The sequence below is a fragment of the Pan troglodytes genome, chromosome 3, assembly GCF_028858775.2.
Source record: "Pan troglodytes isolate AG18354 chromosome 3, NHGRI_mPanTro3-v2.0_pri, whole genome shotgun sequence".
Lineage (NCBI taxonomy): Eukaryota > Metazoa > Chordata > Mammalia > Primates > Hominidae > Pan > Pan troglodytes.
The window spans coordinates 90,259,865-90,285,545 of record NC_072401.2 but is presented as its reverse complement, the minus strand read 5'-3'; the positions used below and the strand labels follow the sequence as shown (position 1 = coordinate 90,285,545).

The following is a 25,681-nucleotide window of genomic DNA, read 5'->3' as shown; positions in this document are numbered from 1 at the left end:
TAAATAGGAAGGACTCTTCAGGAGAGGCAGTATTCTGTGCAGGTGAGAGCAGGTTTTGGAGACAGATAGCCTGGCTTCAAATTCCAGTGTTGCCACTTACTAAATGTAGGACCTTAGACAAGTTACTCATACTCTCCGTACCTCACTTTCCTTACATATGAAATTTGGATAATAAAGCACATATTTCATAGGGTTGTTGTGAAGATCAAATGAGTAAATGTATAATAAGCACTTAGAAGAAAACCGTGCACGTAGTTAACTACTATATAAGTGATAGCCAGTGTTGTTTATTAGTTTGATTATCATTACCGTCAATGCTGCACGATTTCAATTCAAAATTTTCTCGAGTGCCCACAATATGAAAGACACTATAATAAATATTTGTGTAACTCAAAGTACTTTCTTTAGTTGAAAACAACAAAAACCAACTCTGGGTAAAATTTGACAAAAGAAAAGGAAAGGAAAGGAATTTCTACAAACCAGACTTCCCAGAGGACACTTACCAAGACAGCTGTAAGGTTCTGGGCAGCAGGCAGTGTGAGAGCTGAACAGTGTCTTCAACAGACTGCCACTGGGAGAGTCGGCTTTAGCTATTCTCAGTTTTTGAGTCTTCTCATTTCTGGTCAAAATTATAGTGAATGGGTATCTGATTGATATTTGGAAGCTCTTGGAAGACATGTCCAGCTGTTCATCAGAGATACACTTTTATTGAAACACTGTATCCAATAGGAGAAGAGTGGTTTCTTAAAAATACATCTTCCTCCAAAGAAGGGAAAATGAGTGTTGGACGTGGAAAAATATTAATTGTCTACTTCAGCACCATAAAGAGAAAAAAGATTGAAAAGTCCTTTAAGCATCTGAGGTCAAGGATGGAAAATGGGATAAGCACATAAGTAATTAGGGCAAGCAACAAGTGACCGCAATTATAATGTTCATGTAGGGTAGATATGACAAGAAGGGTGGGTTGAAAGGTATTGGATGGCAGGAATAAGAATTTAAATTTGATGATGGGCAGCAGTAATTAAAAGTTTCCAGGAAAGGAGTAACTTGAATTAGAGTTGGCTATGGTTTGGATGTGGTTTGTTTGTGTCCACAAAATCTCATGTGGATACTTGGTCCTCAGCGTTGGAGGTGGGACCTAATGGGGGGTGTTTGGGTCATGGGGGTGGATTCCTCGTGAATAGATTAATGCCCTCCCTTGGAAGTGAGTGAGTTCTCACTGTATTAGTTTCTGCAAGAGCTGGTTATTAAAAAGAGCCTGGCACCTCCCCCTTGCCATATGATCTCTACACAGGTTGGCTCCCTTTTGCCTTCCTTCACGAGGCACTCACCATATGCAGATGCCCAAACTTAACTTTCCAGAATGAGCCAAATAAATCTTTTTTCTTTATAAATTACCCAGCTTCAGGTATTCCTTTATAGCAACACAAAACAGACTAAGAGTAATAAAGTAGAAAAAATTAATTTGGCATCCATATGTAGGATAAACTGAAGTAGAGGAGTCAGAAGAGGTTGTTTTTGACTCATCAGTCTATTCAGTTATTCAACCATTTATTGAATGCCTGTTAGCCAGCTGGTATTCTATGAGCTTTAAAAATAGCAGTGAATTTTAAAAATAATACCTGTTCTCATCTTTACCTTTTAGTGGGGTGGGGCACAGACAATAAACAATTAAGGAAGTTACTATGTCATCTGATGATAGATTCTGAAAAAAAAAAAATTAAACCATGATACACTCTTGAAATTAATGGTACTGTATATGAGCTGGGGAGCTTTTTTATATAGAGAAGTGAAGGAAGGCCCCTAGGCTAGGTAGCATTTGAGTGCAGATCTAAATGACGTGGTGGAGCAAGCCATACAAACTTTTGGAGGAAGAGCAGTCTAAGCAGAAGGAACAGCAAGTACAAAGGCCCTGAGTCAGACACTTGCACACTTGCATATGGTAGTGGATAATTATTTAAACCTCTGTGCAAATAAATAAAAAGTAGAGCCTCGCTAAGTCAAGACTGTTAAATGAGAAAGCATGGTGGGTTAGATGATCGAAGGAAAGCACAGATATTAGGAATAGATCAGAGCAACACATGGACACCTAAACGAATCTCAACTCAATAAGTACTGTGACAGAAGTAAAGCAGGTTGAAAAACATAACTAGGGAAAGCTTTTTTTGATGAAGTTGTTAGATGGAGCTTCTCCAAAGAGGTGATATAGGAGCTGAAGGAAAACTCTATATTGGATTATAATAATATTAAGACTGGGAGTCCAAACTTTAGAGCTTAATGATGCTCGATGTCTTTGTTCATCTTCCCTTGCTTGTAACAGAATACCTGAAATGGAATAATTTATAAAGAAAAGTAATTTATTCTTTGTAGTTTTGAAGGCTGAGAAGTCCAAGCTCAAGGTGCTATATCTGGTGAGGGCCTTCTTGCTCTAGGTGGTACAGGGCATCACATAGTTAGGGGGCTAAGTGTGCTAGTTCAAATCTCTCTTCCTCTTCTTCTTCTTTTTTTTTAATTTATAAAGATAAGAGGTTTCTTTGGCCCACAGTTCTGCAGGCTGTACAAGAAGCATAGCACCAGCATCTGCTTCTGGCAAGGGCGTCAGGCTGCTTCCACTCATGGTGGAAAGGGGAAGGGGAGCTGGCATGTGCAGAGGTCACATGGCAAGAGAGGACGCAAAAGCCATTAATCCTGCTCCCATAATAACCCATTAATTCATTAACCCATTAATCTATTAATCCACAAATGAATTAATCTATTATTGAGGGCAGAGCTCTTAAAACCCAATCACTGCTTAAAGGGCCTCTCAACACTGCCACTTTGGGGCTTAAATTTCAACACGACTTTTGGAGAGGACAAATACTCAAACCATAGCACTTGACAATAAAGTTTGATTTAATTTGACCACCCCTGCTGCAATTCATTTTCATTTGTTTCTTTACATGGAAATGACTGGTTGCCATTTTCTGTAGGGCAATTTTTAATAGACTTAAACACAATCAAAATTATAATTGTGTTTCATAAGGTATATAATTCATAAGGTTCTACCTGTGAATATTATTGTTGCAGTTCATAAAGTAATTATAATTAGTTCAAAATTCTATGTAGAATTTCACTACTTCTCATCTTCCCATTTCTACTTCCCTGGGCCAAGCCAGAAAATTACAGAGTTTTTCCAAAAATATATAGTGAAGATCTAGAAAGTGCTATTTTAAAATTCAATTTATTCCTTTCATTAATGTAAAGATAACATTATATTTCTTTCGAGTTTTAAGAAAATCTACTTTTTTCCATCAATCAAATTGAGATTCATTTTGAGATATAGATGAATTGCAGAAGAGACTTCTATGGGGTTGTAAAGAGTGATCTGTAATCTGCCAGTCATATGTATTGGACCCTGGTTATGTGCAAAGTAGCACTGTTCTACATGCGCTTTCCTATAAGATGCCTCAGCCATGGGCCTTTGCTACTTCAATTTGTAATCATATCAGTATTGCTCTCTGTCTTCTGCTCTCCAGATCACCAAATCTGACCGAATCAACTGTTGTGAGTTTGACCCCAGCACACCAAATGCAGTTCCTCCCTGTCATAATGTAGCTTCTTTTATATGTATCCTCATCCATCAGAAATAGGAAAATGTGTTATTATCTTGTTCCCAATATCACAGAGTCCGCCAAAATTCTCTAATGGTTGGAAATTAATGCTAAAAGGAAGGGAAATGTGAAGTTGACAGTTTTATTTGTTCATTCAAAAAATACTTATTAACTATACACTGAATACTAGAATACACTGATCAAATATGTTTACCTCTCATGAGCCTTAAAGACTTCTTGGAGTGGTAGATAATCAATAACGAATTAAAGTAAGTACTGTGGTTGAAGATGAAGCCTGTTAAGAAGAAAAGAGCATAGTTAGAGGAGCCACTTTAGATAAGGTTGTTAAAGATGGCCTCTCTGAGGAAGTGACATGGGAGCTGAAAGATAAGAATGAATGCACAGCTATGCTAGAGCAGTGTGGAAAATCATTCCAGGGAGAAGGAATAAGAAGGGCAAATGCTGGAAGGCAGGAAGGGACTTGGGGTATTTGAAGAACAGAAAAGAAGGCCATGGTGGCTGGGGCATAACGAGGAGAGGGCAAATGCTATGAGATTAGAGACATAGGCAAGAGCTAGATCATTGGGACTGTGTAGGTCATGGTAAGGAATTTGGATTTAATTGTCGGAATAATGATATATCATTGGAAGATTTAGGGTAGAGAAGTGACATCGTCTGATTTACATGTACAAAGCTTGTAGAAGGCAAGATGTTTGAAATAATTTAGGTGAACAATGATGGTTATGATTGGGGTGACTGTGCACATAGGGAAGAGTAGACCGATTTCAGTTTATTTTGGAGATAGTACTGACTGCACTTGGCGGGTTGAATGCAAGAGGTATGGGAAAGGGAGGAATCAGGGGAGATTCCTAAGACATTGTCCTGAGCAACTAGGTGACATTTGCTCATCTAAGGAAGACTCAAAGACTGACAGTTTTTTTTTTCTTTTTTTTTGTGACGGAGTCTCACCCTGTCATCCAGGCTGGAGTGCAATGGCATGATCTCGGCTCACTGCAACCTCAGACTGACAGAATTTTTTTGCTGATAATATTTATAAGCTCAAGTTTGAACATACTAAGTGTAGAGTTGCCAATTAGGCAATTAGATGTAAGTAATATGAGCTCAGGAGAAACATCAGAGACAGAGACACAAATTTGGGCAACATTATATATTGGTTGTATTTAAAAGCCATGAAGGTGAATGATTTCATATCATTTGGGAAAAGAAGACTTCTCTGTATCAACTCTTGAGTCACTCCGACTTCCTTCATTCATTTATTCAACACACATTGAGTTCCTGCTATACCAGGCAATTCTCTATGGAATTGTGATCACAGTAGTAAAAGGAGACATGTATTATTTGCCGCCTTCTTCTTCTTTCTTCTTCTTCTTCCTCCTCCTCCTCCTCCTCCTCTTCTTCCTCTTCTTCCTCTTCTTCCTCCTCCTCCTCTTCTTCCTCTTCCTCTTCCTCCTCTTCTTCCTCTTCCTCCTCCTCCTCTTCTTCTTCTTCCTCCTCCTCTTCTTCCCTCTTCCCTCTACTACTACTACTTCTACTACTTCTTCTTCTTTGTCTTTCTCCTCCTCCTCCTCTTCTTCCTCTTCTCTTCTTCCTCCTCTTCTTCTTCCTCCTCCTCCTCTTCTTCCTCTTCCTCTTCCTCCTGTTCTTCTTCCTCTTCCTCTTCCTCCTCCTCCTCTTCTTCTTCTTCCTCCTCCTCTTCCTCCTCCTCCTCTTCTTCTTCCTCCTCTTCTTCCTTCTTCTCTCTACTACTACTTCTACTACTTCTTCTTCTTCTTCTTCTTCTTCTTCCTCTTCCTCCTCCTCCTCCTCTTCTTCCTTCTTTCTTCTTCTTTCTTCTTTCTTCTGTCTTGCTCTGTCACCCTGGCTGGAGTGCAGTGGTGTGATCACAGCTCACTGCAGGCTGGACCTCTTGGGCACAATAGGTCCTCTTGCCTCAGCCTCCTGAGTATCTAGGACCACAGGAATGTGCCACCATGCCTGCCTAATTTTATTTTGTTGTTTTTGTAGAGACAGAGTCTCACTAGGTTGCCCAGGCTTAGACTTCTCTTTAGTAGAGGATTCAGAAAATAAACCAATAACCAATAGATATGTAACTGTAACTTTGTTGTATAGAGGAGGAGCAGCAGCCAACTGTATGGAGTTGGTTTAGGTGAGTAGGAAAATGTTTTCCTCCTGTATATGTTCAAGGTTTTCCAGAGAAACAAAACCAATAGGAGGTGTGTGTGTGTGTGTGTGTGTGTGTGTGTGTGTATGTGTGTGTGTAAAGAGAGAGGTGATTTATTATGGGGTTTGGCTCACATGATTTTGGAGGCTGAAGAGCTCTATAATATGCTGTTTGCAAGCTCTGGTGAACCAGGGAAGCTGGTAGCATGGCTCAGTCTAAATCCGAAGTCTTGAGTGGCTGGGAAGCTGATGGTGCAAGTCCAAAGTCCAAAGGCTGCAGAACCTGGAGTTTTAATGTCCAAGAGCAGGGGAAGATGGGTGCCCCAGCTCTAGGAGAGACATCAAATTCACCTTTCCTCTGCCTTTTTGTTCTCTATATGTCCTCAGCCAATTGGATGGTGCCTGCAACATTTGGTGAGGGTGGATCTTCCTTACTCAGCCCATTGATTCAAATACCAGACTCTTCCAGAACACCCTCACAGACATACCCAGAAATAATGTTTTGCCAACTCTTTGGACATCTCTTCATTTAGTCAAGTTGACACCTAAATTTAACCATCAAAAGCCACCTACCAGTGATGTCATGGAAGCTAAGAGAAGAGAGTAATTCAAGAATAGTCACCTTCTTTAAATGTTACTAAGAACAAGAGTAAGACGGAGGCTGAGCTGTGACTGTTTTGGCAGATTCTGTGAAATAGTGAGACAAAGACCACATCTTAGGGCATTGAAGAATGAATTGGAGGTGAGGAAGTAGAGAAAGTGAGTGAAGATGGCTGTTTTAAAGGAATTTGCTATGAAGGGAAGCAAGTAGGACCATAGCTAATGGGAGATGTAGGATTAAGGAAGTATCTTTTAAAAATAAACAAACAAAAATGAGAAGATATGACAGCAGAGCATGCTTGTGATTGATGGGAATGGTCACAGTGGGGAAGGGAGTGACAGGAGACCGTTGAAGGAGCAGCCTTTGGGGAGATGAAAGGAGATGAGATCCACTGTACATATGGAGGGAATTGCTCTTTGATACAACCAGTCTTATCTCTCATTGCAACAACAGGGAAGGCAGAGAGGATTGAATGATTTCAGCTAGGTTTGTAGATTTGATGGTGTGGCAATGACTAGCTTCTGCTCCGATGTTTCTGTTTTTCCAAAGAGGTATTAAGCAAGAATGGAAAGAAAGGGGTTTGAGAAGAGAGGGAAAGACAAGAAATATCATCTTGGAAAGTGGAAAATCAAGTTACGCAAGAAGTATAGCAGAATTGCTGTACATGAGGGAGGGCCCATCCAAAGTTTTTGGTCATAAATTTAATGTGAAACCAGTCAACCAATTCTGTAATTTTTTCCAGCCACTTTGAGCTGCTCCGTTCTCAGCACAGAGAAAGCATATAGCTGGATTCATCCAACATTGTACTTTTGTGAGGTGAATGCAATGATTGGAGACTGGAGGAAAGAAATTAAGGGTATTAGCAAGAGAACGAAGGATCATAAAGGGAATTTAAGAAGGGAATTAAGAAGGGACTAAAAGCAGGAGGAATGCACAAGGGGCTTGGAAGGGGATTTTATTCATTCAGTTTACTCAGTCACTCAACAATTGAGCTCCTACTATGTGCCAAACCTAGTTGTAGGCTCTGTGGATATAATGTATTTATGAAGAAGACTGACCAAGTCCTCTCACAGAGTAGGATGAGATGGACAATAAAGAATTAAAAGCAGCTGGGCGTGGTGGCTCACGCCTGTAATCCCAGCACTTTGGGAGGCTGAGGCGGGCAGATCACGAGGTCAAGAGATTGAGAACATCCTGGCCAACGTAGTGAAACCCCGTCTCTACTAAAAATACAGAAATTAGCTGGGCATGGTGACGCGTGCCTGTAGTCCCAGCTACTCAGGAGGCTGAGGCAGGAGAATCGCTTGAACCCAGGAGGCAGAAGTTGCAGTGAGCTGAGATGGCACCACTGCACTCCAACCTGGTGACAGAGCGAGACTCCATCTCAAAAAAAAAAAAAAAAAGAATTAAAACCAGTAAGTTTAAGGTTGGATATTTCTAAGGGCTATGGAGAAACATAAAATAGGGTAGGGGATAGAGAGCAACAAGTGGAAGACGAGGGAGGTAGTGATTAATATCCCTTCCCAGGTGGCATCTTGGGAAGATAACCTGCTCCAGTGAAATTGAGCAAAGACCTGAATGAAACAAGGGACCAAACCTTAAAAGAGCTGTGGAAGTAGTGTGCAAGGCTGAGGGAACAGTGAGTGCTTTCCTATTTTTAAATGTCATTAGTAGTTGAATAGTAAGGCAAAAGAAGCCATGATAAGGTATTTTTTTCCTTCCTTATTGTATTTTTAACTGGTGTTCTCATGATACCATGACACAGCCGGTTTAAGCAAGTAGGTGTTGTGCAAAGGTCATTAAAGTAAGCAATCGGTTCAGTCAAAAGTCTCATGTAAGTAGATCAAATGTTTAAAATAAGTATAAATATACTGTATGTGATCTATTAATGTCCAGTTTGACACGTCGTTCTCCAGTGCCCAGCATTGGAATACCACCCATTCCAACTAGTAATAAGATTCAGTTGATATTTGTTGAATAAATTTTCATGCCTACATACAATTTAACACTTAGAAACACAACATCCCCCTCCAAACTTTTTCCAAAAAGTTCTTCTAAAGGAAGAGTTTGAACACAAACCCGAGGTCTCTTACCTTGAGAATGTGGGAACGTTCTTTACATGGCTCTGTAAAAAATTTAGATATAATTCACATACCATTGAAATTCCCTCTTATAAAGTATACAATCTATGGCTTTGTGTGTGTTCACAAAACTGTGCAATCATCACCATTACCTAATTCCAGAATATTTTTATCACCCTAAAAAGAAACCTCAGCCGGGCACGGTGGCTCACTTCTGTAATCCCAGCACTTTGGGAGGCCAAGGTGGGCGGATCACAAGGTCAAGAGATAGAGACCATCCTGGCCAACATGGAGAAACCTCATCTCTACTAAAAATACAAAAATTAGCTGGGCATGGTGGTGCACACCTGTAGTCCCAGCTACTCCAGAGGCTGAGACAGGAGAATCGCTTGAACCTGGGAGGCGGAGGTTACAGTGAGCCAAGATCACGCCACTGCACTCCACTCCAGCCTGGCAACAGAGCGAGACTCCATCTCAAAAAAAAAAAAAAAAAAAAAAAAAAACCTCATGTACATCAGACCCATTAGCAGTCACTCCACATTCCCCACTCCTCCCAACCCCTGGCAATAACCAGTCTACTTTCTGTCACTAAGTATTTGCCTATTCTGGACATTTCATATAAGTGGAATCACACAATATATATCCTTTTGTGTCTGTATTATTTCACTTAGCATGTTTTCAAGGTTCATTCATGTTGTAGCAGGTGTCAGTACTTTATTCCTTTTTATAGCTGAAGAATATTCTATTATGTGACTATACCATGTCTTGTTTATCCATTCATCAATTAATGGGCATTTGGATTGTCACCACTTTTAGGCTATTATGAATAATTCTACTATTTGCATTTGTGTTGATATTTTTGCTGTGGACATAAATTTTCAACTTTCTCAGATACATATGTACAAATATAAATGGCTTTATAAAGGTTTAGAAAATGTTTTATCTTACTATTTCATACTTAACTGCATAATATATATTTCAAAAGAATACATTAAGTTATCACCAGTTATTTGCTTAGGTTACTAGTTGAATTATTTAACTTTTCTCCAGAAATCTAAGTACCATGGGCCTTATAGGAAGGTGTTACCTGTGTCCTGTGGCTCTGCAGCCCCCTTGCTCGCTGCTTGCTGCAAGGGTGGGAGCTGCTGTTTCAGTACCATTCTGATGGGGCACTGGGAATGCAACTCTGAACGGGTGCTGGCTTGTCTTTTCATCAATAAATACTACTTCTTCCTTGAGCTAGATCTCTTATCTGCCAGTTCATTCTCAGACTGCTAAACTTTACTTTGTCTGTATTGTCTAAGTTTAAAGTCATGAAACAAAAAGTAAATATAATTCATGTAGGTGACATTTGCAAATAGAAGTTTAGAAAAAATGCTTTCAGAGTCTTATAGGAAAAAGTTGACTGTCAGCCTTGTGCCCATTAATATACAGAGACAGGGCTGGAAAATAGAATAAAGAAATACTGTCACTTCTGTTTTTTGCATAAGGAAGAAAGAATTATAGGCATTTGTAAACACTCAGACAGTCATAGACAACAGTCAGACATTTCTACTAATTTCCCTTAACAGTCAGCCTTGTTTCTTTTCATCATATTCTAGCATTTACATACCAGTAGTTTTAAAAAACAGGTACAAGCATAAAGCATAATTGTGTTATCCAAGCATAGTCAAATTATGCAATGTATTATGCAGTTGGCTCTCCTAAATGTCAAGCTGGATATAGTTTATCCCTCTCACAGTGAGTCAGAAGCGGGAATGGGTTCATTCACTATTTCCAGAAAGCAGCTTACCACCAGCAGGTGCTGTAACTAGTGGGAAAGGGTAAGACCGGAATGCACACTTATTTAGGGATCTCTGAAATGTACCCTTTGGTACTTACATAAGGGCTATGTGAGGCCACAGGCAGCTGAGAGTGTTGGCAGTACCTGCAGCTACTCCCCAGCTTAGAAGAGGCTTCCAATCCCCTATGCATCTGGGAATGTTTGTCCCTAGCACAAACCTGAGAACATGTGCTGTGTACTGCTTTGTGGTCCAGACATGAGTCTCAGCTTTGCCACTGTTTATATGATCTTGGACACATCACCTTAGAATCCAAGTCCCTCATCTGTAAAATCAGGGAGGCCGACTAGTTGACCTTTACAAAACTCTTTTGGCTTTAAAATGCTATGGCTCCACAACTTAGTGGTTTTAGATGCCAAGTATGGTATATCTGAGATGAGTAATATATAAAGGTATTAAGAGCTCAGGCCCTAATGTTTTACAGAACAATCTTTGAGTCCTGTGTGATCTTGGGCAAGTTTACTTAACTTCTGTAAGCCTGTATTGTGTTAGCCTTAAAGGGGAGATGATGATAATAGTTCCTAGCTCATAGGGCTATTGGGCGTAAAAACGGCATTATAAATGCAGTCTTTAGCAATGCCCAATACATCATAAGATTCAATCTTTATTAATAATAAGTAGTGTTGTTACTTTCTTTAGGGACATTTTATCCTAATAATATATTGTTCCCTTTAGAAATAAATGAATATAAGTCTAGCAAATTTTAATAATATTCTGAAGTATGCAGACTAAAATTATGTTTAAAAGATTGTAACGAATTAGCCATAAACTAAACTTTTAAAAAATGTATGATTTAGATGATTGAATGGCAGGAACCTTGGGGAAGAAATGGGATATGGAGGATTATGGAATAAGTGAAAAAAATCTGACTGACTTTCTCAGCCTTCTTGTTGCCTATAATTTTCCTTTTATGTATTATTTTCCTATCTTAATTTGGAGATGGAATCATCTATGGAAAGCTTATCCAAGTTAATGGCTATTCGGAAGTGAGGCTCTGCATTATTGAAACAACAAAACAAACAAGATTACTGTCATTTCTGTTCATCGTGTATGAATAAATAATAAATCTATACAGTTATGCCTCAGCTGCCTCCTTGTAATTTCTGCCATTATTTTGGCAAATGTTCTTTTGGTGTGAACCAAGGACTTGGAGGTTTAATAATTCTGGAAACAGATACTCATATATTCTTCCACAGGGTGTTAATACAAAACTATCACCATTTAATAGTGGTTTGGTAAATTATCTGAAGGAAATTGTTTAAGGTCAAGTATGTAAAGAGTCAGAATACATCTGTAAAATGTAGGGAATGTTGGCGACTTTAAGTTTGTTGGTTGATATTTTGGAGATTTAACTATTCACTTCTCAAAAGAAGAGCAAGCTGTCTATAGTGGATATGTATGTGATAAAATGACATAACAGTGCAGATATGATTTTTAATGATCATCTCTGAATATATGTACTGTACATCTCTCACCTACTCCATCACCATCTTATCTTACTTTATTGTTGTATATGACATGTAAGAGGAAAAGTTTTGACTCCGTACTACAATTTCACCAGTTTCTGATGTGAACAACTCAATCCAGAAATGCTCTCTCTTCAAAACTGTTTTTCACTACCTTGTAATTTTTGGTTAGGGTAAGTGTTCTTTAATCTCTAATGTTTCCTTTATACTTCTTTTGTAGGAGGTCTGTTATAAGAACTCCCTGCCCATCCTTTTAACAAGAGGCTTAGAAAGAGACATGCCAAAACCACCTCCAAAAACCAAGGTAAACTATGTTTTCTCTGTAGGCGACCATGTGAAATCTTTAGCATGGTTCTTTGTTTTTTGTTGTTTTTGTTTGTTTGTTTGTTTGTTTTGAGACAGAGTCTTGCTTTATCATCCAGGCTGGAGTGCAGTGGCGCAATCTCAGCTCACTGCAACCTCTGCCTCCTGGGTTCAGGCAGTTCTCCTGCATCAGCCTCTGGGGTAGCTCGGACTAAAGGTGCGCACCACCATGCCCAGCTAATTTTTGTATTTTTAGTAGAGACGGGGTTTTGCCATGTTGGCCAGGCTGGTCTCAAACTCCTGACCTCAGGTGATCTGCCTGCCTTGGCCTCCCAAAGTGCTGGGATTACAGGCGTGAGCCACCATGCCCGGCCAGCATGTTTCTTGATGCTCTCCTATTTCCATGTTCTGTTGCTTGCATTTCCTTCAGCCCTTTTGGTTTTTTATTTGTTTGTTTTTGCAGGGAAGTAGGCATGAGGGAGTGTTGCGGGAGGATCTGGTGGTATAAAAGCACTTTTTATACAGTACCTTTAATCCGTGGTTGTATTCAGCCAAAAATTCTTCGGACACTCCTATTATTGAACAGATAGTGATAATTTTTAGTAGATGGTTTTACTTCTGCTCAATAACAATTGTTTCTATGAGACCATGCCTTTTGCAGGAACATGGATGGAGCTGGAGGCTATCATGCTTGGTAAACTAACGCAGGAATAGAAAACCAAATACCACATGTTCTCACTTATAAATAGGAGCTAAATGACAAGAACTTATGAACACAAAGAAGGAAACAACAGACACTGGGACCTCTTCGAGGGTGGAGGGTGGGAGGAGGAAGAGATACAGAAAAGATAAGTATCGGGTACTGGGCTTAATACCTGGGATGTGATAATATGTACAACAAACCCTTGTGACACATGTTTACCTATGTAACCTTCACATGTACCCCCAAACGTAAAATAAAAAATTTTGAAAAGAAATATATACAAAGTAAAATGCCAAAAAGTTCACTATTAAGAAAGAAAAAGGACCAGTCTGGCCAACATGTTGAAACCCCATCTGTACTAAAAATACAAAAAAAATTAGCCAGGATTGGGTGGCGGGCTCCTGTAATCCCAGCTAACTGGGAGGCTGAGGCAGAAAGAATTGCTTGAACCTCAGAAGCAGAGGTCGCAGCGAGCTGCAACAAGAATGAGACTCCATCTCGTTCATACATACATACATACATACATATATGCACACATACATACTTACATATAATTTTTTCTAGCCTCTGACATAGGAAATAGTCAAGTGCAGTAGATCTTCCTAGGGTACCTCTAAGCATAATAGAAATGCATGAGATGCATTTTCCCTTCTGGGCGTAAAGTAAAATGTTCAGCTGTAATTTTTTAAAATAAAAATCACTTTATGATGTTTCATAATTATGAGGAACACATAATCAATGGAAAGTATTTACATAAATTTTAACAAGAAAAAATAAGAACTATTATAGATATGATAGCATAAAGGCGTTAATGTGTAAAATTTTGTTTCCCTTAGTAAGAAAAAATCCAAAATGCTGATAATTGTTTTGCCAGTGAAAAGAAAAATTTCTTTTTTCTCTTCAACTTTGATTTTAGGTTCAGAGGTACAGGTGCAGGACGTACAGAGTTGTTACATAGGTAAATGTGTGCCATGGTGGTTTGCTGCACAGATCTCCTACCATCACCTAGGTATTAAACCCAGCATCCATTAGGTATCCTTGCTTATTCCTTCACCCTAAGCCGCCCCACTGACGGGTCCCAGTGTGTGTTATTCCCCTCCCGGTGTCCATGTGGTCTCATGATTCAGCAACCATTTATAAGTGAGAACATGCAATGTTTGGTTTTCTATTCCTGTGTTAGTTTGCTGAGAATAACGGTTTCCAGCTCCATCCATGTCCTAGAAAGGACATGATCTCATTCCTCTTTATGGCTGCATAGTATTCCATGGTGTATGTGTACCACATTTTCTTTATCCAGTCTATGATTGATGGGCATTTGGGTTGATTCCATGTCTTTGCTATTGTAAGTAGTACTGCAGTGAACATACATGTGCATGTATTGTTATAATAGAATGATTTATATTCTTTTGGGCATATACCCAGTAATGGGATTGCTGGGTCATATGGTATTTCTGGTTCTAGATCTTTGCAGAATCACCATATTCTCTGCCACAATGGTTGAACTAATTTACACTTCCACCAACACTGTAAAAGCATTTCTTTTTCTCTGCAACCTCATCAGCATCTGTTCTTTCTTGACTTTTTAATAATAGCCATTCTGACTGGCATGAGATGGTATCTCATTGTGGTTTTGATTTGCATGTATCTAACGATCAGTGATGTTGAGCTTATTTTCCTGATTGTTGGCCACATAAATGTCTTCTTTTGAGAAGTGCCTGTTCATGTCCTTTACCCACTTTTTAATAGGATTTTTTTTCTTATAAATGTGTTTAAGTTCCTTGTAGACTTGATGTTAGACCTTTGTCGGATGGATAAGTTACAAACATTTTCTCCCGTTCTGCAGGTTGTGTGTTCACTATAGTGACAGTTTCTTTTGCTGTGCAAAAGCTCTTTAGTTTAACTAGATCCCGTTTGTCAATTTTTGCTTATGTTGCAATTGCTTTTGGTGTTTTCGTCCTGAAATCTTTGCCCATGCTTATGTCCTGAATGGTATTGCCTAGATTTTCTTGTAAAGTGTTTACAACAAATGTAAAACCCAAAACTCTAAAAATCCTAGAAATCTTTAATCCATTTTGAGTTAATTTTTGTATAAGGTGTAAGGAAGGGGTCCAGTTTCAATTTTTGGCATATGGCTAGCCTGTTCTCTCAGCACCATTTATTAGAGAATCATTTTCCCATAGTTTGCTTTTGTCAGTTTTGTCACAGATGAGATAATTGTAGGTGTTCGGCCTTATTTCTAACTTCTCTATTCTATTCCATTGGTCCATGTGTCTGTTTTTGTACCAGTACTATGTTGTTTTTATACCAGTACCATGCTGTTTGGTTACTGTAGCCTTGTACTATAGTTTGAAGTCAGGTAGCATGATACCTCCAGCTTTGTTCCTTTTGCTTAGGCTTGTCTTGTATGTTTGGTTCCATATGAATTTTACAATAGTTGTTTTCTAATTCTCTGAAGAACATCAATGATAGTTTAATGGGAATAGCATTGAATTATAAACTACTTTGAGCAGCATGAGTATTTTCATAATACTGATTCTTCCTATCCATGAGCATGGAATGTTGTTATATTTGTTTGTGTCCTCTCTGATTTCTTTGAGCAGTGGTTTGTAGTTCTCCTTGAAGAGGTCCTTTACTTCCCTTGTTAGCTGTATTTCTAGCAATTTTATTTTATTCTTTTTGTAGCAATTGTGAATGGGAGTTCATTCATTATTTGGCTCTGTTGTTGGTGAATAGGAATGCTATGATTTTTTGCGCATTTCTTTTGTATCCTGAGATTTGCTGAAGTTGCTTATCAGCTTAAGAAGCTTTTTGGGTGAAATAATGGGATTTTCTGGATATAGGATCATGTCATATGAAAACAGGGATAGTTTGACTTTCTCTCTTGCTATTTGAATACGGTTTATTTCTTTCTCTTGCCAGATTGCCCTGACCAGAACTTCTGATATTATGTTGAATGGGAGTGGTGAGAGAGGGCATCCTTGTCTTGTGTCACCTTTCAACGGGAATGCTTCCAGCTTTTGCTCATTCAGTATGATATTGGCTGTGGGTTTGTCATATATGGCTCTTATTATTTTGAGGTACATTCCTTCAATACCTAGTTTATTCAAAGTTTTAAACATGAAGTATGTTGAATTTTATCAAAGGCCCCTTCTGCATCTATTGAGATAATCAAGTGTTTTTTTTTTTCTTTAGTACTGTTTATGTGATGAATCACATTTACTGATTTGTGCATGTTGAACCAACCTTGCATCCCAGGGATGAAGCTGACTTGATCATGGTGCATATGCTTTTTGATGTGTTGCTGGATTTGGTTTGCCAGTGTTTTATTGACAACTTTTGCATCAATGTTCATCAGGGATATTGGCCTGAAGTTTTCTTTTTTTGTTGTATCTCTGCCAGGTTTTGGTATCAGGATGATGCTGGCCTCATACAATGAGTTAGGGAGGAGTCCCTCCTTTCCAATTTTTTGGAATAGTTTCAATAGAAATGGTACCACCTCTTCTTTGTACCTCTGGTAGAATTCAGCTGCAAATCTTTCTGGTCCTGGGCTCTTTTTGGTTGTAGGCTATTTTCTTACTTCCTCAATTTCAGAACTCATTATTGGTCTATTCAGAGACTCAGTTTCATCCTGTTTCAGTCTTGGGAGGGTGTGTGTGTCCAGGAATTTAAACATTTCTTCTAGATTTTCTAGTTTATGTGCATAGTGGTGTTTATAGTATTCTCTGTTGTTATATAGTATTCTCTGGTTGTTTGTATTTCTGTGGGGTCAGTGGTGATATCCCCCTTATTATTTCGGATTATTTGATTCTTCTTTCTTTTATTCTTTATTAGTCTAGCTAGTGGTCTAACGAATTTTTTCAAAAAAGCAGCTCCTAGATTTGTTGATTTTTTTTGAAGGGTTTTTCATGTCTCTATCTCCTTCAGTTCCACTCTGATACTGGTTATTTCTTGTCTTCTGCTCGCTTTGGGGTTTGTTTGCTCTTGGTTCTCTAGTTCTTTTAGTTGTGATGTTAGGCATTTAGTGCTATAAATTTCCCTCTTACCACTGCTTTAGCTGAGTCCCAGAGATTCTGGTACACTGTTTCTTCTCATAGTTTCAAAGAACTTAATGATTTCTGCCTTAATTTCATTATTTACCCAAGTGTCATTCAAGAGCAGGTTGTTCAATTTCCATGTAGTTGTGTGGTTTTGAGTGAATTTCTTAATCTTGAGTTCTAATTTGATTGCACTGTGGTCTGAAAGACTGTTATGATTTCATTTCTTCTGCATTTGTTGAGGAGTGTTTTACTTCCGATTATGTGATCAATATTAAAGAAAGTGCTGTGTGGTGATGAGAAGAATATATATTCAGTTGTTTGTGGGTGGAGAGTTCTGTAGGTATCTATCAGGTCTGCTTGATCCAGAGCTGAGTTCAGGTCTTGACTATCTTTGTTAATTTTCTGTCTCGATGATCTGTCTAATATTTTCAGTGGAGTGTTAAAGCTCCTACTATTATTGTGAGGGAGTCTAAGTCTCTTTATAGGTCTCTAAGAACTTGCTTTATGAATCTGGGTGCTCCTGTATTGGGTGCATATATATTTAGGATAGTTAGCTATTCTTGTTGACTTGAACCATTTTCCATTATGTAAAGCTCTTCTTTGTCTTTTTTTAATTGTTGTTGGTTTAAAGCCTGTTTTGTCAGAAACTAGGATTACAACCTCTGCTTTTTCTGTTTTCCATTTGCTTGGAAATTTTCCTCCATCCCTTTATTTTGACCCTATGTGTGTCTTTGCACAGGAGATAGGTCTTTTGAAGACAGCATACTGATGGGTCTTGACTCTATCCAGCTTGCCATTCTGTGTCATTTAATTGGGGCATTTAGCCCATTTACATTTAAAGTTAGCATTGTTATGTGTGAATTTGATCCTATCATTGTGATGCCAGCTGCTTATTTTACAGACTTGTTTATGTAGTTGCTTTATAGTATCACTAACCTGTGTACTTCAGTGTGGTTTTGTATTGGCTGGTAACAGTTTTTCTTTTCCATGTTTAGTGCTTTCTTCAGGACCTCTTGCAAGGCAGGCCTGGTGGTGACAAATTCCCTTGGAATTTGCTTGTCTGCAAAGGATCTTATTTCTCCTTTCCTTATGAAGCTTAATTTGGTCAGATATGAAATTCTGGATTGGAAATTCTTTTTTTTAAGAATGTTGAATATTGATACCTAATCTCTTCTGGCTTGTAGAGTTTCCACTGAGAGGTCCATGGTTAGTCTGATAGGCTTCCCTTTGTAGGTGACCTGGCCTTTCTCCTTGGCTGCCCTTAACATTTTTTCTTTCATTTTGCCCTTGGAGGATCTGATGATTATGTGTCTTGGCATTGATCTTCTCATGGAGTATCTTACTGAGGTTTTCTGGATTTCCCGAATTTGAATGTTGGCCTGTCTTGTTAAGTTGGGGAAGTTCTCCTGGATGATATATGTTTTTCAGCATATGAAGTATGTTTTCCAACTTGGTTCCATTTTCCTCATCTCTTTCAGGTACCCTAGTCAGTTTTAGGTTTGACATCTTTACATAATCCCATACATCTCAGAGGTTTTGTTTATTCATTTTCATTCTTTTTTCTGTATTCTTGTCTGCCTGTCTTATTTCAGAAAGGGAGTCTTCAAGCTCTGATATTCTTTCCTCCACTTGGTCTATTCTGCACTGATACTTGTGATTGCATTGTGAATTTCTTATATTGTGTTATTCACTTCCATCAGGTCAGTTATGTTCCTCTCTAAACTGGCTGTTCTGGCTATCAGCTCCTATATTGTTTTATTAAGATTCTTAGCTTCTTTGCAGTGGATTACAACATGCTCCTTTAGCTCAGTGAAGTTCTTTATTACCCATCTTCTGAAGCCTAATTCTGTCAATTCAGCCATCTCAGCCTCCACCCAGTTCTGTGCCTTTGCTGGAGAGGTGTTGCAGTCATTTGGAGAAGAGACACTCTAGCTTTTTGAGTTTTCAGTATAGAAAAACTTCTTTAATCCAGAATGTTTCATGAGAATTTGATCATTTGTTTGTCTACCCAGAAAAGTAATTGTATTAGTTTTATAGCCTGTCACTTTTCTAATCTTTAATCTTTTCATTTGAATAGAATGCCTACTTACTAAGTATATATAATACTCCTAACTAGCCACCATGACATTTATTTATTTATTTATTTATTTATTTATTTATTTACTTACTTACTTATTTTCTTTCCATAAGTTTTTAGGGAACAGGTGGTATTGGGCTACATGAGTAAGTTCTTTAGTGGTGATTTGTGAGATTTTGGTTCACTTATCACCCAAGCAGTATACACTGCACCCAATTTGTAGCTTTTTATCCCTCAACTCCTTCCCACCCTTTCCCCCAAAGTCCATTGTATCATTCTTATCCCTTTGCATCCTCAGAGCTTAGCTCCCACTTATGAGTGAGAACAATGTTTGGTTTTCCATTACTGAGTTACTTCACTTAGAATAATAGTCTCCAGTCTCATCCACGTTGCTGCAAATGCCATTAATCCATTCTTTTTTATGGCTGAATAGTATTTCACCATATATATATATGTATGTATATATATATATATGTATGTGTGTGTATATATATACATACACACACATACACACAGACACACACACACACCACAGTTTCTTTACTCACTCATTGATTGATGGGCTTTGGGCTGGTACCATATTTTTGCAATTGTGAATTGTGCTGCTACAAACATGCCTGTGAAAGTATCTTTTTTGTATAATGACTTATTTTCCTTTGGGTAGATACCTAGTAGTGGGATTACTGGATCAAATGGTAGTTCTGCTTTTACTTCTTTAAGGAATCACCACACTGTTTTCCATAGTGGTTGTACTAGTTTACGTTCCCACCAGTGGTGTAGAAGTGTTCCCTTTTTACCACATCCATGCCAACATCTTTTTTTTATATTTTTTTATTATTAGCCACCATGACATTTATAAAGCTACTTTTTTTCCAGTTCTAAGACAATATATTCTCCCAACTTTTTTGAATTCACTGCAGGCAAAATTTTTTAAAACTCTGTTTTCTGCTTTAATAGGAAGTTACTAAAAAAAATTGTAGTTTTATTTTCAAAGACAATTCAAGTGCAGCATTGAGATATTACTTATTGTTTAATTTATGGCAAGAGTATATGGTTTATTTTTAAAGAAATAAAAAATCTTTCCTTATAAAACTTATGCTTTGATTTTTTTCTGGAAAATTATTTCAACTATCTATTATGGTTTCCTTTCTTGACTCAAACTATTTTTTGTGTCTTTTTTACTGAAATATTTGCATGTCCAAACTTACAGATGATTAATTCAAATGTATAGTAGAAATTTGGTTTACTGTACAATTAGTAAACATTCAGTATCAAAAATATACTCACTAAACAAATGCATTTTGGGAAAAAAACGTGGGATTTGAGGAACATTTTTAGGTAACATTTGCTTATTAACTGTATATGTATCGACTACTTTGAGGTGATGAGACCTTAAATGAATCATTTCCTAAACGAAATATGCTCTTGAAACTGCTCATAAAAATGTTTTGAAGCGATTCTATTACTCTCATGAAATTAGTCCCATTTGTAACATGTTATTTATGTAAAGAATCATAATTAATGCATACTTATTATCCTCCCTTTCATCTATCTGGCTGGATGGTTTATGACCAACTAATTCCATAGAGAAATTACTTCATTGGTTAAGTCTTGGTTTGTGACTAGCTTCTTTGTGGCCTTACATGGATGAGTGTAAGTTTACATGAGCAAACTAAACTCCACTTAGTTTGGGGTGATTATCTTTGTAATGTCAAATGTCAGAAATGAGGCAGAGCTTGTGAACTATAAGAGATTATTAAGGTACTAACTCTGTCACCAAGATTTTATCTTAAAATCTTCTTTTCTCCAGTTGATCTTTGAAAGCTAAAACTGAGAACACCTTCAAAATATGGTTAGTGTGTCCTTTCTAGGGTGACTTAGTGAGCTGTGAGGGTGATGCCTATCCTTGGTATTAATGGTACTCCATTTGGCCTCCATTGCTGTCTTTCTCAGACATCTTTAGTTACAGCCATATTTGCCTTGGACAGTTAAGTATTTCTGATCCCTATATGGGCTAGAGATGTAAAATGGTAATCCAGAAATGGCTTATGTCCATTAGCTCTGGAGATGTCTCTGTCATCTAAGCCATCTGTCCGTACGTGTGTTCTCTCTGCCAGCTGGTGTCTCTGCTCTTGAGCAATGAAAAGTGTTATATTTCTTTTCCTTAGGTAGGAAAGCCACATCTTAATTTGAGTCCAGGATGAAAAAGATGATACGTCTATTACACAGTGCCATGGCACTTCTGGATGAGTAATGATTCCCAGCCCTGCTAGCTCAAGGACTTACTCGTGTAGCTATTCCATGACCAATACTGCATAGACTATATATGCCAACAAATAATTGGAATGGATGACACAGAAGAGAACATCAAACAGATTTTTAGATAAAGAGGTATAGAATGTAGAACGACACAGGTCCTTGTAACGTAGTATAGTTGTTAGGAGAGAAGACAAAATTTTCTTCTACCAGACACAGGTGCTATGGCTCTAAGCCTCACAACCCATTTACTTTGCTCAATATATAAACCCTGAAGAGGATCCAATGAACTGAGGGAAGAAAACGATCTTCCTTCTCTTTTCCCTTGGGGTATGCTCTAGACTTCACATGATAGTTGCTGCATTCTTAACCTTACCAAAAAACTCAAGGTAGGTCATTGTATGAGGATAAATATCAGATTTATTCAGTGCTAGTATGAAGGTATAAAATAAACAATGATCTATTTCCATTTTGACTTTTATCAGGGGATACAAAATGTACTGATAAAAATTAAAATTATAAGCACACGATAGTTTTGGTTAGTTATTGGATTCTCCTAATGCTTTCATTGATGTTTCTTTTATTAAACAGAGTCATATTAACTATAAGATATGGGATAAAGAAGTATAGTTGTCAAGCAAACAGTTATGGAGTAGAAGCAATTGTTAACTTGTTTTTCTTTTCAAAGCTTAATGTTTTCAGGAACTATGAATCATTTAAGAAGAGATTTTATTCAATAATGAGATGACATGTCACAGTTATTTTTTCTTTAATGTTTTTAAAAATGTCTGTGCAAAGTAAACCGGATACTTAAAATAATGTAAGGTTTTGAGAAAAGTTAGTGACCATATAATTTTTTTAATATACAGTTCCTAAAATAACTTAATAAACATTGAATTTTTTTTCTTTTATTATTATACTTTAAGTTTTAGGGTACATGTGCACATTGTGCAGGTTAGTTACATATGTATACATGTGCCACGCTGGTGCGCTGCACCCACTAACTCGTCATCTAGCATTAGGTATATCTCCCAATGCTATCCCTCCCCCCTCCCCCAACCCCACAACAGTCCCCAGAGTGTGATGTTCCCCTTCCTGTGTCCATGTGATCTCATTGTTCAATTCCCACCTATGAGTGAGAATATGCGGTGTTTGCTTTCTTGTTCTTGCTATAGTTTACTGAGAATGATGATTTCCAATTTCATCCATGTCCCTACAAAGGACATGAACTCATCATTTTTTATGGCTGCATAGTATTCCATGGTGTATATGTGCCACATTTTCTTAATCCAGTCTATCATTGTTGGACATTTGGGTTGGTTCCAAGTCTTTGCTATTGTGAATAGTGCCGCAATAAACATACGTGTGCATGTGTCTTTATAGCAGCATGATTTATAGTCCTTTGGGTATATACCCAGTAATGCGATGGCTGGGTCAACTGGTATTTCTAGTTCTAGATCCCTGAGGAATCGCCACACTGACTTCCACAATCGTTGAACTAGTTTACAGTCCCACCAACAGTGTAAAAGTGTTCCTATTTCTCCACATCCTCTCCAGCACCTGTTGTTTCCTGACTTTTTAATGATTGCCATTCTAACTGGTGTGAGATGGTATCTCATTGTGGTTTTGATTTGCATTTCTCTGATGGCCAATGATGATGAGCATTTTTTCATGTGTCTTTTGGCTGCATAAATGTCTTCTTTTGAGAAGTGTCTGTTCATATCCTTTGCCCACTTGTTGATGGGGTTGTTTGTTTTTTTCTTGTAAATTTGTTTGAGTTCATTGTAGATTCTGGATATTAGCCCTTTGTCAGATGAGTAGGTTGCAAAAATTTTCTCCCATTTTGTAGGTTGCCTGTTCACTCTGATGGTAATTTCTTTTGCTGTACAGAAGCTCTTTAGTTTAATTAGATCCCATTTGTCAATTTTGTCTTTTGTTGCCATTGCTTTTGGTGTTTTAGACATGAATTTTACCAAGTTTCCAAGTTATTTTAAAATCAGTGTTGATGGGCATGCATACATTTTATGTTTCTTTCATTAACATATATATTATAATTAGTATTCTGCTTTTTCCAGTTAACATTATTTACTTTATGGGTTTCCATGCATCAACCTAGTTTATATGCTTATTGTTTTAGTAAAAGTAATAGTATTAGTAGTAATAGAAATAATAGTGGTGATGATGATAACTAACATCAGTCAAGTGCCAAGCATTGTACTAACTAATGTATATTATCTCATCTAATAATCATAGTATTTCATGTGTTGTCATATCATATTTAGCCATTTTGAATATTTTAGACTTTCTAATTTATCATTAGTATAAAAAGCACAACTATATAAGTGTTAATAAAGAATAACTTTTGAATATGGAATAGTATTATTTTCTTAGATTTTATTACCTATGGTAGAATTAAAGGATATAAGTAGCTTTAGAATTAAAGGATATGACTGATGTATCCTAATGTACCATCTTTCCTCTCTCAAATTAACACTATTGAAAAATTAAATTAGGCCATGTGTGGTGGCTCATGCCTGTAATTCCAGCACTATAGGAGGCTGAGGTGGGTGGATCACGTGAGGCCAGGAGTTCTAGACCAGCCTGGCCAACTTGGCAAAACCCTGTCTCTACTCAAAATACAAAAATTAGCTGGCCATGGTGGCGCATGCCTGTAATCTCAGCTACTCAGGAGGTTGAGGCACAAGAATTGCTTGAACCTGGGAGGCTGAGGTTGCAGTGAGCCAAGATCGCCACTGCACTCCAGCCTGAGTGACAGAGTGAGACTCTGTCTCAAAAAATAAAAATAAAATTAATACTTATCATTTCCATGCATGTTATTATAGGAACACTGCATATCTATATATATACTTATACATAATATATGCTATAGTCTTTGCATGTTTTAAAACATTATATAAAATAGTACATAGTGTGTTGCCTTCTGTGGCTTCATTTTTTTCTGTTCAATATGCTGTCAATATTAACTTTCAGTAAGAATATGGTTGTTATTCTAATTTTTCCCCAATACTTAGATTGTCTCCAATATTTAAGTCACTTCCAATAGTTTGCTATTACAAACATTTTTAAGTGAATAATTTTCATGTGACTCATTCTATGCACATGGAAATATTAGATCGTAAGCATGTGCATCTTTAACTTGTCAGGACATTACAAATGCTCTTAGGATGTTGCATCAATTTACATGCTAACATCTGTATATGACTGCTTCCATTTTTCACATCCTCACCAGTCCTTGGTAATAGGAGTTTTTGTTGTTACTGCTTTTTCTCAGCCTAATGGTTATAAGATGCATCTTGCTATTGCCTTAATTTGGATTGCACTAATTTCTAGTTGTGCCAGAGACACTGAATATCCATGTGTTTCCCAGCCCCTTTGCAGTTAGGTCGGGCCAGTCAACTACTTTCGGTCAATATAGTGTTACTTCAGGAGAGAATTCAAAAGCTTGTGCGTAACTCTTGAACTGTTTCTTTTTTTTTTTTTTTTTTTGAGACGGAGTCTCGCTCCATCAGCCTGGCTGGAGTGCAGTGGCGCGATCTCGGCTCACTGCAGCTCCGCCTCCCGGGTTCACGCCATTCTCCTGCCTCAGCCTCCCGAGTAGCTAGCTGTAGGTGGGACTACAGGCGCCCGCCACCACGCCCGGCTTATTTATTTATTTATTCATTCATTCATTCATTCATTCATTCATTGAGACAGAGTCTGGCTCTGTCCCCCAGGCTGGAGTGCAGTGGCACAATCTCGGCTCACTGCAAGCTCCGCCTCCCGGGTTCACACCATTCTCCTGCCTCAGCCTCCTGAGTAGCTGGGACTGCAGGCACCCGCTAACACACCTGGCTAATTTTTTTTTTTAGTATTTTTAGTAGAGACGGGGTTTCACTGTGATAGCCAGGATGGTCTCGATCTCCTGACCCGGTGATCCGCCCACCTTGGCCTCCCAAAATTCTGGGATTACAGGCGTGAGCCACCATGCCTGGCCTCAAGAATTGTTTTAAGCCTTGAACGACAAAGGCTTGTTTAGTCTGGGCTGATTTATTTATTTATTTACTTTTAATGATAGTAGTGGTAGTTGCTTAGTTGGTTTGTTGTGGCTTGAAGGAAGTTGACAGTAAGTTCACTCAAAAATGTAAAAATTGACTTTTGATCTGTTTGCTTTCAGTCAGGTCCATGTGCCAGCTCTAATACCCAAAGTAGCATTGTCTTTTCGTCTGCCTTTCAAATCTCAAGAGAAATCCTCTCACTGGAAGACATTTACCAGAATCCTACTGGCAGAAGATTCTGGAAAATACAGTTTCTGGGCTTTAAGCCTGGCAGTACAAAGCTATCTTATAAAAATTATATGAAATTATGTTTCAAATAAGCAAAATAAACCATATGTGCTGTTAAATTGATTAGAGCTGGCTTCATGGAGGAGACAGAATTTAAGTAGAAAATGTAAAAAGAAGAACTGGAAACTGGCCAGAGGAAAGATTTCAGTTAGAATGACATAAGCAAAGAGTATAAGGAGAAAATGAGCATCATATGCTTTGA

The 25,681-nt window shown here is 38.0% G+C and overlaps 1 protein-coding gene across 16 annotated transcripts in view; it reads left to right on the top strand.

Moving 5' to 3' along the window:
* Positions 1-25,681, top strand: part of FAM13A (family with sequence similarity 13 member A) — a 379,627-nt gene that overhangs the window by 192,233 nt on the left and 161,713 nt on the right. For 14 of the 16 annotated variants that reach the window (XM_063809674.1, XM_063809673.1, XM_063809676.1 and 11 more), the window contains one exon: positions 11,981-12,064. The exons of the other annotated variants lie outside the window; for them this stretch is intronic. In XM_063809674.1, coding sequence (XP_063665744.1) covers positions 11,981-12,064 — 84 coding nt within the window. The remainder of the gene's footprint in view (positions 1-11,980; positions 12,065-25,681) is intronic. 16 annotated transcript variants of the gene reach the window in all.